General features: G+C 37.1%; 1 protein-coding gene across 2 annotated transcripts in view; it reads right to left on the bottom strand.

Annotated features, from left to right (window-relative positions):
- Nucleotides 1–12,329, bottom strand: part of mdfi (MyoD family inhibitor) — a 33,495-nt gene extending 21,166 nt beyond the window's left edge. The window contains exons 1-2 of one of the 2 annotated variants that reach the window (XM_032549882.1): nt 11,840–12,329; nt 9,797–9,979 (exon numbers count right to left, since the gene is read on the bottom strand). In XM_032549882.1, the coding sequence (XP_032405773.1) occupies nt 9,797–9,941 (145 nt within the window). In that variant the 5' untranslated portion in view covers nt 9,942–9,979; nt 11,840–12,329. The remainder of the gene's footprint in view (nt 1–9,796; nt 9,980–11,839) is intronic. The other variant, XM_032549883.1, reaches the window with a different exon arrangement.
- Nucleotides 12,330–15,607: the final 3,278 nt, after the last annotated feature.

Raw genomic sequence — 15,607 nt, 5'->3', positions numbered from 1 at the left:
TTCAGCTTTCCTTAATAGTTTAAGAATCTGTTAACATAAATTTTTAAGTTTTGCCACATATTAGATTGAGAACAAATTTGGATTTAGGTCCGGACTTTTAATTGGCCCTTCTAACACATGGATAAACTTTGAAACCATGCCATTGCGATTCTTGTTTTAGGGTTACTTTCCTGCTGGAAGGTGAATTTTTCCCAAATCATTTAATGCTTTTCATTAAGGCCAAAAGTTCAATTTTAGTCTAATCACTACTGACTTACATTCAATTTATTCTGAATCTGCAGGTTGCAGTTATACCATGCTCTTTCCATTTTTAAAGAGACGAATGAACAGTGGTTCATAAAATGTTCAAAGCCTCATACATTGTTAAATAGACTAACTGATTCAATCTTCTGACAAACTTCTGAGACTATCACAGACCAGCTGCAATGAAACTGAAGTTAAATTAGACCCTATTTACTGATTAGGTGGCAGTTAAAAGAGCTGAAGCTTAATGCATTATACATTTTTCATTTGTATTTGTAAAAAACATTTGAAAACCAAAATCGTATCCCTTATAACGCCGCACTGCTTTGCGACAGTTTATCATGTAAAATCTCAATAAAATACATTGAAATTTGGGGTTCTAATGTAATAAAACGTGCAAATATTCACGACGCCTGAATAATCCTGGAGTGTAAATAGAGAGAGGTGTCAACAGGAACCATATATGGACTTTCTTAACACCTATAAAGAAGGAATTAGGCATACACAAATACACCACAGGTGGTAATTACGGTAAGTAAAAAAAATATTTTGTGATGTTTGACTTTTCAGCTGGATTTGTTTAACCACTTTAGACCTAAACACAAAATCTTACATTGCCTGTATCAAGAGAGTGAGTCAGGGTTTTATTTGGGCCAAGTTGCACTTTATTGTATTTTTTACGCACAAGCCAACTCATTAAAAAGAAAATAAATCTGAATATAGCCACATCCACTGCTGCTAATTAGAATTCTAATTTAGATATTTGAAGTATTTAAATAATTTATGTGAATTGAAGGTTTAGCCACAGATCAACACGAGTTATAATTTAAGATGCCATACTAACTCTGTGGCCGACAGAAAACACTGAAACCAAGTCAAACTATGTGCAACTACTAAGATCCTTATCAAGAAAAAAATGATGAAACAAAAGGAACACCCAACTAGAGAAGTGGTGTGGGTTCTTTTACTACCCGTCAGCAAATAATCATGCATACATAGACAAAGAAATGAAAAGAAAAAAGGGTGCAATTCTTAGGCTGCACTCTTGCCAAGAGCAAACAGAAGCATGCACACGCATACACACACACTCCCACACACACACTGAGTGCTGCATTGGAATATGTCCAGAATCAGAGATTACAGTGAGAGAAAGAAGACTTGTAAGCTCATTAAAGACAAAAAACTGTCTGCAGATGAACAGGCTTTTGGGTAATTTAACTGTGTGTCTTTGTCTCCTCTGGGCCATGAGAAAACACAGCCACTTACATGACAGCTATACACCACACAAGCACAGTAAAAAATAAGGAGCAATTTTAAGGTGTAATATTAATGCAGTATTGTAATAAAATGTTGGCAAAGACATTAGCAGTCAAAATAAATACAAATAAATAAATCAGAATAAACCAGAATGAATCAATAGATTTAACTTCAAAATGGTTTGCACTTGTAATAATTTATCTTCATGTTAAAGTCTGTACCAGATCTTACTCTCAGCAAGAACCTGGATGGTCTCTGCAGGGTCTCTCAGAGGTCTATCATTCTCCATCCTGCATAATGAGTAGTGCAAAGAGATCCCTAACGCACCCCGGATTAGGGAAGCTGTGCACTTGTCGTTATGCAGGAAAGACTGAGAATTTCCCGAATCTCTGTGGTAACATCATGGTGGCAGTACGTTTGAAGGAGGAACTTGGTAGCAACAGGGGAGGCACATCCAACAGCATGCAGGCATCGCATGCATTGGTGTAATTTGCTCATTAGAGAATTTGAAGGAGGACTGGCCTTATGCCAATCTAGCCACAACCACACTAGACTGGCACCACATCAAGTAAGTCATTGTGACGCCTCTGGCACTGTGACTGCAATTCCTATGGCATCCTAGTGCTGCTCTTGCTGCAACAAAAACTCGCCGTGCTTTACATATTTGCTTAAAGCATGGTGAGGATAAGAAAAAACGGAGCAGACTCAGGTTTTATAACACACAACTCATGTACACACAGCTTCAGGGACCAGAGCCTCTGTTCAATGATCAGAAAAACATTTTTTGGTATATGATGTTGTCTGACTGCTCTCAACTAGAGATACCCACAGACACCTGCAAAAGTTTAAAATTACTGTGTAGGATGAAATGATGAAAATACTGATTATTCTTCCTTCTCTGCAACAAAGCTTAAACAGGTGGTTGAGGGACAGAAAATTATAAAATATTAAAAATACCTTGAGGAAAATTCTGTAAACTGTGTGGAAACCTTTAAATACTGTCTTGATATCTGTAATAACAGCAATGTAGAATATCCAGAAAAAGCACAAGGGAGAAACCTGTGTACCAACAACTAAAAGGTCAATAAACTTCTGCTTCTTTTCACTCTGAAAACAGGTCTCCAAAATGCCTGTAAAGTTGGATTGTTCTTGGAACGTCTGAAAACAATAGAGCACTCTTAATTAGTGTGAATGGAGCCTTACAGTCTGAGTAGTTTGTGCTTTATTTTCTTACCCTGATCAGGCAGATTTTGTTTCGTGAATTCAGCTTGTAAAAGGTTAAACAGGGTTGCTTGCAGATTCCTCCTCTTTCCTGCTGTGTGTGCCTAGGACCCTTCAGTGATCCTAAAACCTCTCATTCCCTGGTGAGATTTGTAATTCTTGAAGTAATGTCTCAATCTACCACTGGCCCTACTACATGCTGGATACACCATCAATAACTCCAAAGGAAGTCGAACCTCAGGCATCTAAATGAGATGCCTAATCTTGTGGCTTCTTTTCATGTGAAGAGGCAGCAGTCTAATTCTGAGCTCTCCTTCAGTTCCTATCTCACAGCCAAGCCGCCCTATTCAAACAAAGCTACTTTCATGGATCCTCCTATACCCATATTTTTGGTCATCACCCAAGTCGTGTAACTTAAAGTGAATAATATAAGATTACATAGTTTTTTTCTTTACTTTAGATTTGTGTGAAGCTCTTAAGTTCAATCTTGCATAGCTTTAATGTCAAATAATTTGATCATGCTTCTAACTTAGGGGCAGCCAATTTAATCAAGAAGCTGCAGAGTCCTTTCTTGGCTGCACCACTTGGCAGATGTTAATGGGAGTGAGAAATAAAAATATATATATACTCTATATTTTTTAAACTCTTTTCTAACCATGTGGGATGTTAGTGTAACTGAAAAATACCAGCCAGGAAATCTACAACAGGCATAGACATGAAATCTGATGTTTCAAGATAAGACATTTCTCTTATGTCTGAAGATGTTGTCTGTGCTAATCACAAAGGATAACCATCCCAGACCCCCAGATCTGTGAAAAACAGATTTGACTTTTAGCTGAGAACACAGTTTTCACTTTGCTTATCGTTTTAATCACCCAAGCCTACACTACAAATGTATCCTGACAAGCCCGAAAAGAACATGCAGACGGATGCTGGCTACAACTATTATGTCTTTCTTGTATTTCATACCAGAGGTGTTGGATTAAAAGAGTGAAAGTGAAAAAACAGAGAATTTTCTGTTAGTTTATAGAGACACACTCATAAGAAAATGAGACTGGACAGGCCACCAAAGCAGCTACAGCAACAGCAAAACAAGGTTCTCAGCTCTTTTTGTTTTGCAAGGTGGTAGAGGAAAATATAGTATGCTCATTTTTGTTGTTCAAATATGCAGTAAAAATTCCTCAAACTCTTCCTGGTTTATTTTGATCTCTGCAGGAAACCAAATTAGACACAAGGCTCAACAAACCTCAGGCACCCAAAAGGGATGAGTGAGGAAACAGCCACATACACACACTGAAGCAAAGAGCAGAAACATACAAGATGCTGCAAATATATTCATAAATGGTTCAGTTATGTTAAGAATAAAGAGGACATATGCTTTAAAAATAATAATTTTAGCATGGTTGTCAATTTGCCCTTTGCACTAAAAGGTTTATTGAAACTAAACTATTCTTTATGCTTACATCGCAATGTAACTATAATAGAAATACTTAAATAAATACCTTCTCAACATAGGCATATTGGTTACATCAGCGGCAGAATAAATTACAAGGGTGGAGAAAAGCTGCTCCAAACCACCCACAATGCAGCTGTGTTATTTGAACATACACTACATGTAGTCATACTCTTACTTCATATAAACATACAAAAACCACTTTAAATTGCTCAAGGTATATATTGCAGGAGAAAATCTGAAGCATGTCACAATAACATTTATATGTTATATGCATAAACATAAAAATTTTAGTGCTGATGATTTTTTTTCTTGTTTGAACAACAACAGATGGCCTATTTGTCCACATTTAAACATGGAATGCTGTTTTTAATAAAATGTAAATTAAAATAGATATGTTTTTTTATTATTTTACATAAGTTTTATTACTGTTTTTGAGAGAACTCTATCTCATTTCAAATCAGGAAAAAAAACATCTTGGTTGAATAAAAATAATTTTACATTTTAATCTGCAAGGCATACTAATCATTTTAATTTTAGAGAATAAAAGCTCAAAAAAGTCAATAATACTCCCACCCACCATTTTTTTATTTTATTTTTTTTTTACCAAAAACACTTAAAGCATTTTTAAAAAATGCATTCTAATGGAAATTACAATGAAAGCTTTGTGAGAAATCGACACATCTGAAGGAAATTTTGAAAGCTGTCAGTGACAGACTATGATAGATTGTGCATGTAAGACTTTTTGTGGAAGAAGTATTTTATTGGAGTACATTTAACTTGGATCCTTGTGGATGTAAAAAGACAGTTTTATTTTCAATGTGGTGCTTTTCTGTTAGTGATATGAGACTTTTAACGGTAAGTTGGACATTATTTTGTATTTCCGAGTGGTTTGACAAAAGTGTTTACTTTCTCCACATTTATGATTATATACTGTACGTCATAAGATATATGTATATCTGTAATCTCAAAAATCTTAGCTTTCCAATAATCTATAATATGCATATTAACCTAAAAGGGGTTTCACAAAAAAAACCATAACATTCTTAAGTCCCTCCCGCAGATGCAAAAAACATAATGGAAAATCAACCACACGCCACTGACATTGCTTTGCTTCAGTTAAACATCCCACAATCCTTTGCTGTATCATTATCACTGCCCAAATAAATACCACAAGGCCAACCTCCTCCCCCAGTAAAATCACATACACAAGATGTAAATAAACCATTGATTAATAATATCAGCTCTGTTTTACTTATGAGACAGATACTGATATATTTTTAAAAAAGAGTAATGTCAATCAATATTAATGTTAATGCCAATATATTGTGCCTTCCTAGTCACAATTAAATAAAATCAAACGAAAAAAAACCCCCAGCAAACCGTACAATTGCGTACCACTTTTGGTGGAATCAGCCAGAACAATTACTCTAGTTTCCCAATTAGGTAACTTGAGCAGCTAACCTGTAGCTAGTCCTTTACAATAGGTATTCTCAACCCCACCTACTTCTGCTCAAGGTTGTTTTTGTTGTTGAATGAGTGCAGAGTTTATCATGTTTGATTGCTTTGTCCCAAAGTTATGACTTATGGATGTTTCAGAGTATATCATGATATAGGAGATGAAGTGCAGCTGATTCACGCCTCTTTGTCATGTGGGAGGTCACCTAGTGGAAGTCTAAACTCCTAACTTTCTGACAACAATACAAATATCTTATCGTTGATCCAGTGCCAACTTTGTTACACTGGTTTTAAAGTGTATCAAAATGGTGGTCCGAAGGGGTCTTTATTTCTTGGTTTGACCTCCGACGTCTTCAACCCGTGATAATGACCCTAATTAAGTCATAACTCTTATACTGGGAGCTCAAAGCTGTATTCATTAAAATTGTCATTTTTATATAAATGACATTGTTTGATGAGTAAAACAGACATAAAAAAGCCATTTAGAAAGAAAGATTGAGACAGAAAGGGAAATATAGAGAATGGTGGGATAATTATTGTTCGTAAAAGAGACCAGAGGAGCTTAGCATGTGGTGAAAGGCTGCTGTTAAATACACATACTGCCTCATTGTATCTTCCAGCTTAAGTGACAGCAACTCTCAACAAGCAAGAGAAGCATGCACACAACAAAATGTTGGTCCTGTAATAATGAAGTAGCAATTTCTTCTGTCAGGAAAATACTCCTATCTGGGAACAAGGAGGTATGCAACTTGCATGGTATATTCTAAATGCCTGTTTTATGCTAATACTACTAACTGTGTGTCATAACTCAAACTCATAGCAGAGACAAATTAACAATGGGTGTGAACATAAACATTCACAGACAGATCACCTGCAAAAACTGGATTTTAAATAAAGGCATAACAAATATTTGTGAAACAATGTCCCCAACCCTGTGTGTCACAACAGCATCAATTCGTTGCAGCAAAAGAATCTGCTTTTTCATTTGTCTACTTCTTGGACTAACAATATATCAAGCCTAAATATGAAGCCATGAAATGAATCATGGATTTCTGTAACAGAATATCAAAAATATTAAATATCAAAATAGAATGACTAACCAAAGACTATTAGTCCTAATAAAACATAAAGTGAATAACTCTACACTGATGTCTCAATATTATATTGAGACATGCATAAAAACCATAATCTAATTAACTAGTCAAATCTAGTTAATCTAGTTTGGATTGGAATATACAAAACTTTTGTGAAAAAAATAGGATTTTTAGTGTTCTCAAAAATATTCCTAAATATATGTTGTTCTTGTGAAACTACTATTGCTTATCGCCTAACATACATACCACTTTTACGCCCCTTTTTTATGTTGTAAGAAGGATTGCTTGAAATGTCAGATTGATACATATGTTTGTTGCCTTGCTCACAGTTTGGTTTGGGTTGGATGTGGATTAAAGACAAGTTGAAAGTAGCACCTTATTGCCTGCAGCAGCTTCACCAATCTTTTCTTCACCTTGATTCACCTACTAATTGTGATCTACACACATTGTGGTGGTAAAAGAATCTACACTTAACTCTGTCTTTGCTCCCTGAGGAGCATCCACAGGTAAAAATAGCACAGAAAAGACAGCATGTTTGGGCACAATCCACATGTTTAATTATTGTAAAGGTCCTGAGGAATTATCATTAACTTTGATACCATACTTATACTCATAGCGGTTAACCACAGTGCTGTGAAACAGAGATGTCAATATGATAAGAAAATATTCTCTATCATAATCATGGCCAGCTGAATCATATGATGCCTTTAAAAACAAGTAAAAACAAATATAAAACTCTATAAAATATTTGCAGCAGCTATGAAAGATTTTTGTAGCAGGTTCCCGTGACAACAAACCACTTAAATCTCTGCACACTACCCTGTCTGTAAGCCACACCTATACTAATTACCTCATAAGACCTGCACCCGCATATACACTTAGTGCAGTTGTTTTCTCTGAAAAACTTGATTGGACTTGAACCGTAATTGGCCAATCCTGGTTGAGTCATTCAGACACATAACAGCCCCGAGCTGAATCCACATCGTCCTGTTCCCACCCCACCGTGTCACTCATCCCTTAGCATGACAAAACTCACAAAGAGGGAAGGGTCATGGGTTCATTCTCTAACTCCCACGGGCCCCATTGTGGCATTTCAGTGTTCCACTGGGCTGAATTGGTCCTGACCCCACAGATCATCCAAGGCGGTACGTCACCTGAATACACAACTGTTGTGCCTGTCACTGATAATGCCTTGGACCTAATGAATCACCATTATTTCCAAGAAAAACACTGAAATGCTTTTTGGGGGGTTTTCTTGTCAGAGAAGGTACCAAAGTGTAGGCTTTGTTTTTTTTTGTTTTTTTTACATACAGAAGAAAACAAACTTCCACGTGTATACCCTTTCATAGAGGTGGATAAAAAGATTAACTTTAAATTATGTGGCTGGGTTGTAAAGAAAGCATTATACAAAACATACAGCTGCTTCGTGTATCCAACTATACAGAGATAAACTTCCTACCATAATATCCTCCACAGGCAGCAGCGTCATTATGAGTCACAAACCCAACTACAAGATGACTAAAGAAGGACCTGCCCAATAAAGCCTCATGTTTCACCACTTGGTGTTGTTGTTGTTTTCCAAAATATTTTGCTAAGCATGTTCACATCATGTCCATTATCTTCAGAGGAATAAGAGGCATGAGCTGTGTCTGTGTACAAAAAGCTAATATGTGATTATTTTTATTCTTGAAATAAACAGAATTTGGTTTTCATTATTATTGCATTCTATTATGTTGCTGACAAAAACAAATTAGAGAAGTCTTTTTCTCTTATGTTTTTTCCGCTTGCTGTTCTTTCTTCTTTTTTCAAAAACGCCTAGTCTCTGCTTTCTGTTCCTTTTTAAGCATTCATATTAATGAATGCTTACGAAGGACTGATCAAACATGCAAGCCCACCTCAGTGCAGAATGACAAGAAAATTATCATTCAAATTCCCATAAAAAATGTAACTCATATCATAAATAGATTCCTTTGATACAGAGTGAAATATTTCAAGTATTTATGTCAGTTAATCTTCAATATTATGGCTCAGAGCTAATAAAATTAATCTTTGGAAAGATAGGATATTACATGCGACCAGTTAAAAATGTATTTTTAACACAGAAATAGTATATTATGACATTTGTATGGCATAAAGTCATGGGGAGGATTGTAAAACACAAAAGGTCAAGAAGCTTCCCGTCCACAAAGGAAAGTAGAGTGGAAAAAACATTGCACAAGAAATAGGAATAACCACAGCAATGAGAGGATGTTTCCAGGACATGGGCAACAACTCATAAGACACATCAGAAGTGTCTTGTCTGGCTTGCCTGGACTGTTGGGCCAAAATCCTCTTTTTGAGATGAAAATCTGGTTTGCATTTCAGGCAGGGCGCCTGCTAGTGTCGAGTTTGTTTTCTCAAATCAACAGTCACCAGAACGTCTACCAAACACTGTTAGGGAACCTAACACTTCACTTTTCTGTCAAGTTTCACAGAGATGCTGAATTCATGTTCTGGTGGGAATTGGGACCCCTGACACTACCTAAAGCACCTACTTCAATGGCAGTGGTATCACAGAGAGTAACAGGTCAGCAAACTCACCTGAAATAAGTTTGCTGAACAAATTAATAGGAAAATGAGACACCAGAGCCAACAATGCGGACAAACTGGAGGCCACAATAAAAACAACATGGGGTTCCTTAACCCATCAACAGAGCCACAGGCCCATAACCTCCATGCCAAGCTGCATTGATGCAGGAATTTAAACAAAAGAAACCTTGAGCAAAGATTGAGTGGCAATATTGAACAGTAAAGGGTTATACTTTGCAGTAGGCAAACATTTCTTTGTTAAACATCAGTTATTTATTGGTCTTGTGCAGTATTCACATTTTCTGAAATAGTGAATTTTGATTCACATTAAATGCGTTGTAATGAATTAATAGAAATACATTTTTTAAATATATCACTCTGTATGAAATGAATCAGTTTCATTTTATAATTACTGAAATAGGTTATATTTTCTTTATAATACCCAAATTAATGGACATGCACCTTCAATTGTCAAATTTCTCTGGGATGTTTTATCTCTTACCTTCACCAGGAAAGGGGGGTGGACTTGTAGAGCTGTTCTCACTCTCTGTGTTCCAGTCTGTGCGTGAACTTGGAGCTGGCAGGTCAGGGTTTTCATTATCAGGTTGCTCTGCGGAGATGGTAGTGGCACTCCTCTCCTCATCCATGGGCGTGGGCCTGCTGTTCAGGGAGGAGGTGAATGAGCCTGAAGCAACAAGACCGTATGAATAAATGGGTTGACCTCTTCAAATCAAAAATGCAACATCTGAACATGATGTCAGTATGAGTAGTGGCCACTAAGATGGATATTCAATAAGCTCTTTTGAAATACCGTAAGTAACCAGCTATAATGTTTTCATCTTCCACCATTTCAGGGAGACACACCATCTCTATCATTCATCTTAAGGCAGATAGTCTGATGTTTGCTGCAAACTCTCACTGGGCATGTTTTCTTGCCAGGTAATTTCCTCAAATTTAATATATTTCCATAACTTTTTTCAGCTAAACTAAACACATTTTTATTCATGATAATCAAACTGTACCGAATCTATCGAATAAACATTAGCTGGAAGATGGCAGGAATGCACAACCAGAACTTGCCCAAAAATAACTCTCTGAAACCCTTGAAGGCATAAGGAAACACCATGACACTACATGTTCTGACAGTAAATAGTTTTTGGCTGCATATGAGAGGAATTATATAGATATTTCAAAATAGTCTGCAACAATTGAAAAGTAAATCTAGTGTAGTAAAACTACTGAACCCTGAGACAGACTCATATATTTCAAAGCCTTTTTACAAGTATGGTTTGACATAACTGCAGAGCTCTTTCAAGAAGACCCAAATAGGTTTTCAGTGAATATTATAGAGTTTAGTGATTAAAATACATTTTTCAGTATTACACAAAATTGTATCTATATTACCTCATAAAAATATATATTTTGAAAACACACAAAATACTTTAATTTGTTACGAAGTGTTACATATACTACATTTTACAAATAAAATAAGGATATCATATGTTTCCCTCCTGCTATGCTGAATAAAATGTTCTAAAGAAATGTCCATTAATAAAAATATATTGCAGCTTCACATTAAACTCATTAACTTTCACATTAACCACAATTAATGTGTTTTGTTTGCAATTGTCCGATTTAGGTCTAAATCTAAGAATTTTGGATTTTGAACTGGACGATGACATCTAGTTAATATTCTGTAAAAGGATGAGATTATATTAAATAATAAACCTTTCACTTTCGAGTCCAATAGGTGGAAGAGACTCAAATAGCAATTTGTTAGCAGTTAACAATTAAGAGGCGCAACCACTGCAATTAACCGGCCACGCAAATTAGTAAATTAGCAAAACACATAAGCACCCTATCAATTTACCTTGCGGATACATTAAAACAAGAAAACTTTCAGTGATCCGTTTTAAGATACATTTTGCCTAGTTCCTCGTAAATGTCTTTTTTTCGCCAGTTTTTGAAGGCCTCGGGCATCCGCTCCAAAATATGAGACAGCTCCAGCTTTTCTGCCTCACGTGCAGCCAAGGAACTGGCGCGCGCCCCACCAGTCAAACCAGCTCAGCTGGGCAGCTGTTTGCGCGCTCCCGTGGCAACAACGCTGCACTCACTGCCCTACGAAAAGTTTTGACAATGCACAGCGAAGTTCAGGGAAATAAACGTTCAAAAGGAAGACATTCATTAGAGCCACGTTCGCAAATATACGGCCACAAAAAAACGCGACAGGCTTGGCCATAAACTTCTGAAATAGCGAAACGTTTGTAAAGGTTTCGGGGGAAAAAGAAAAATCTTCGTACCTTATACGACGTGCCAAATTTAAACACGTTCCGTGAGAAGCTGCAAGCGCATTAAACTATTATATTCGGGAAAATGTAGCCTACAGGGCCTAGAGTCGCAAAATGTGGCAGATATTTTGTTTACCTTGATTGCATGACTGTGCTCTGATTAAAAGCGAGTGTCTGCACGCTGAGGCCGAACTCAGCTTTAGTTTTTCTTACTTTTATCTTCACAAAACCACGAGGGGGGAAAAACACAGCCTTACCTTCTCACTGTCTGCGACACTTCAGCAACCAAAATGTTTATTTATTGGTCTAATTCATCTCATCTCCTTCGCTGGACCTCGAGCTCCGCTGGAGTCCTCTTTCTCTCCAAACTTGGGTCTCTTCGCGGTGTCAAAAACTCTTCTCGGTTCATACAGGTGATACAAGCTCCAAAATACAGAGCATTTTCTTCAGCACGGATAGTCTTCTCTCCGCCTCCAAAGTGCCTGACTTCGGCTCGCCCCGTCCTCCAGCAAACCAGATGTGGCGAAGTTTGACTCCGCAGAAACCTTTGTTTTCAGGTTTGCTCAACCACTGCTGAGAAAGTCCAGGTCCTCCTGGAGAAAATAGCTAAGCTAATTATAACCTCAAGCTGAGGTGTGTATCTCCTTTTCTGTTATTTCGCCCCTCTCACACCCACTGTGTCAGCCTTTGACTTGTGCTGCTGCTGTTGCTGCTGCTGCTCCTGCTTTTGGACAGGAAACTACAGTCAGCAGTGATTGTGCTTCCTCCAGGCAATAAAGTAGTTGGGCTGAACTGTACTGTCATATAATTACCCCTTTAACCCGAACCAGACAGAGCACTAACATAGACAAGCTTTCATTACAAATGTGAAGTCCAGAAGCCACATGTTTTGTCATTAATAATGAACAGTTTAGTCTCCAGGAGTAGTAATGCTGTCAACAATTTATAAGCGTTTATTATCAGTAAACATTCTTACATTCTCACGCCACAGGACATATTCTAACACACATACAAGAAAATTATCATGATCTCCTTTTTTGTCTGAGATAAATTGCACAAACGTTATCTGCTGTAATTGAAATTTTTATTATGGGAATGTTGCTGTTTTTGTTTTACATATCCTTATGTTCCACGAAAATAGTTTCACTTTAAAAGCAAACAGTAGGTAACCGCTTTTTTAAAAAACCCCAGATAAAACTTGTTGGAGCAGGTATCCATCAACAGATATAGTCAACATTTCTTAGAAATAATAACAATGAAAAAAAAAACAGTTATCACAAACTTGCTGGTACTCCAGGTAAAAATGTATAAAAAGACTTCAAATACAGCATAATCCATTCCTGAGAAATGTCAAAAAATGCATCCTGCTTTAATACTTGTTAAATAGGGGGGGGAAAAACACCATGTTTAAAATACTGATATCCCTTTAAAATGCATCTAAATGAAGATTTTATGTTTTTATGCACTTTACTGTTGTAAGCAAATCAGTTTCTTGGAACTTTTATATGACGATTCATCACTTTCAGTTTCCCTCCTACATACTTGACATGAAATGATCATTTCTTTTGGTCACTGGCCACTAAACTGGAGCTACAAGGGGAAGTGATCATGGTAGTAAAACAGATCTTTAAAACTTACTTGGGCCTGCAGCGAAGAGTGGCATCTTGGGATCACCAAGTCTCCGTAGCAATCACTAGATGCTATCTCACTTTTAAGCACTGTCTCATTTCTTTTGTTGTTGTTCTATCGTCAGCAACATAGACATGGTCAAGTCTGCTTAATTCTACTGAGACTTTAACTGGAATAATGTGCTTTGTTGAGATTAGACTAACCTTGGTCTGTCTAGCAACAGTCACTACAAAGGTTTGAGATGATACAAAAGACAAACTCACCTACTGCCCACTCTTCACTATGGTGAATCTGTTGTGCTGTGGGCCTGCTCCTTAACTAGAGGTAGTGGAGACCAAAAAGTGCATGGCATCACAAGCAATAAAAATGCCAGGACATTTTAATATGTCTTTTTTAAGTCAAACAGAGAGCAAATTGTTCAAGGATAAACTTCCTTTCTGTTCCTCAATCCACCCCTTTTTTAGCAGGGGATTCAGGGGAGATTCAACTGAGAAACAGCAGATGCTAGAGGGCTGAACTGAGTCCTGCTCTCCTTCCTAGAGGTCTTCTGACCGGACCGTGTGAAAACTCTTGCTCAGACAGGAAAGATACTGGAAATGTCAGCACTGACGGGCAGCACAGAGAACGTGAGGACACAAGAGACTTTAATGTGAGTAAAAGTGTAAAGCAAAACTTGACAAGCATCCTCAAGCCTCTACAAAGGCTATTTAACAATTCAGTTTGTTTGTCTGTGCTTTTAAGAAGTACAAGATTTGGTGGTGAGAAAATGAGCATGAGAAAGAGCATGTGCAAAGAGACTTGAGGGTAAAATGTGGTTCCAATCATTCACAAAGATGCTTTTGTTCTGCAGCTGGGCCCCGCTGCTCTGACTGTCTGTGTCTCTCTTCTCGACAATCCTGCCACACAACGATGCCTTCTTGTGTGGCAGGAAATACTAGTGTGAGGATTCGCATGGTGAAGAATACAAGGGCTTACCTGTCAGACACTTAACAGCTGTCAGTGTGTTAAATATTTAGAAATAAAAAATGACACAACCACCATAAACCCAGAACAGATCAGATTTTATTCAGGATATTGTTAACGCTATCACTTTTTCTTGCAGAGTTTTCAAAACCTCCTGCTTTTCCAAATGGTGTTTTTATTGCACAAATTTCACCCAGTTGCACAAGCTATGATCAAAGCCATTAATGTTCATTCGCCTGATGTCATCGTGCTGTGACGAGCTGTGAGTGCACTTACAATTATGGTAAAAAGAAAAGCACAGCCCTTTTTGCATTCTAAATGTTGGTGTGTACTTAAATTCCCACACACTTTTCACCGGAATGGGTGCTGTGCTTTATTGTACACTTGAGACTGGAGTTCAACAATGTTAGAGTTTGTAAAGATCAGATCCTTTACAGTTATTCATACCACTGCAAATTAGTCAAGTCTCAGGGAAAAGCTTCCTAATTACACTGATAAATCAGGAACAGCTGTTTTCACCAACTCAACAGGTGAAAACTGCAGCTCTCTGCTATTGGTTAGTGGCAAGCCATGGCTAAAACAAACCAAAAAAAAGGCACAGTGAGGACCTGCAGCTGCACATTGTATACTCACTACTCAGGAAGGGCCATTTTTAAGTGTCTTTAAGTTCCTGTGATCAGAATGCAAATATTATTAAAAAGAAAGAAGACATTCCGTGTTTTAGAACTCATCACATTAGAAACACAGTATTCTATTACTGTGTTTCTAATGTTAGTATTTCATTCAAATTTTATGTGGCACACCATAGGGGGAAAAGTTATGACAATTCCAATTTAATGTTTTGTCATGGGGCCCAAAATTCCTGGCGGTGCCCCTGGGCACACCACTGCAAAGTAATTCACAATTGTGAATTGAAAGAAAAAAATGTTAAAGATAAAAATCTAAATGAAAAATTAAACTATTGTATTGTTGATCTGGCTGTATATTTGTCTTTCCTGACCTGCTGGTAGGTAAACTTCTGCCACTGTCCCAAATCGTTTGCAAACTAACTGCTTTAATTGTAGCTCCCAACATCTTCTCATCAGTGCTGACCAGCTTTTCTGAAGGAACATGTTTGTTCTGATATACTAGATTATATTTGTTCACTGATATTGTCTAACAAATCTCTGAGGTCTTAAAATAACACCCAGGTGGATCCAATCAGGTGACTTCTGGAGGAAATTGGTTGCATTGGAATCAGAGTAAAAGGAGGCTGAATATAAATGCCTGACACACATTTTGATTTACATTTAGAAAAAAATCCAGATCTATCTATAAGTTTCTCCTTTCTGATGATCTGTCACATATAAATTTTGTTAAAATACATAACAATTTGACTGTAACTTGGGAAAATGATCATAATAAGTTTTCAAAGCACTATATGTACATTTACT

The sequence above is a fragment of the Xiphophorus hellerii genome, chromosome 20 (assembly GCF_003331165.1).
Source record: "Xiphophorus hellerii strain 12219 chromosome 20, Xiphophorus_hellerii-4.1, whole genome shotgun sequence".
Lineage (NCBI taxonomy): Eukaryota > Metazoa > Chordata > Actinopteri > Cyprinodontiformes > Poeciliidae > Xiphophorus > Xiphophorus hellerii.
The sequence above is the reverse complement of the archived record's forward strand: the minus strand, read 5'-3'. Positions and strand labels throughout refer to the sequence as shown.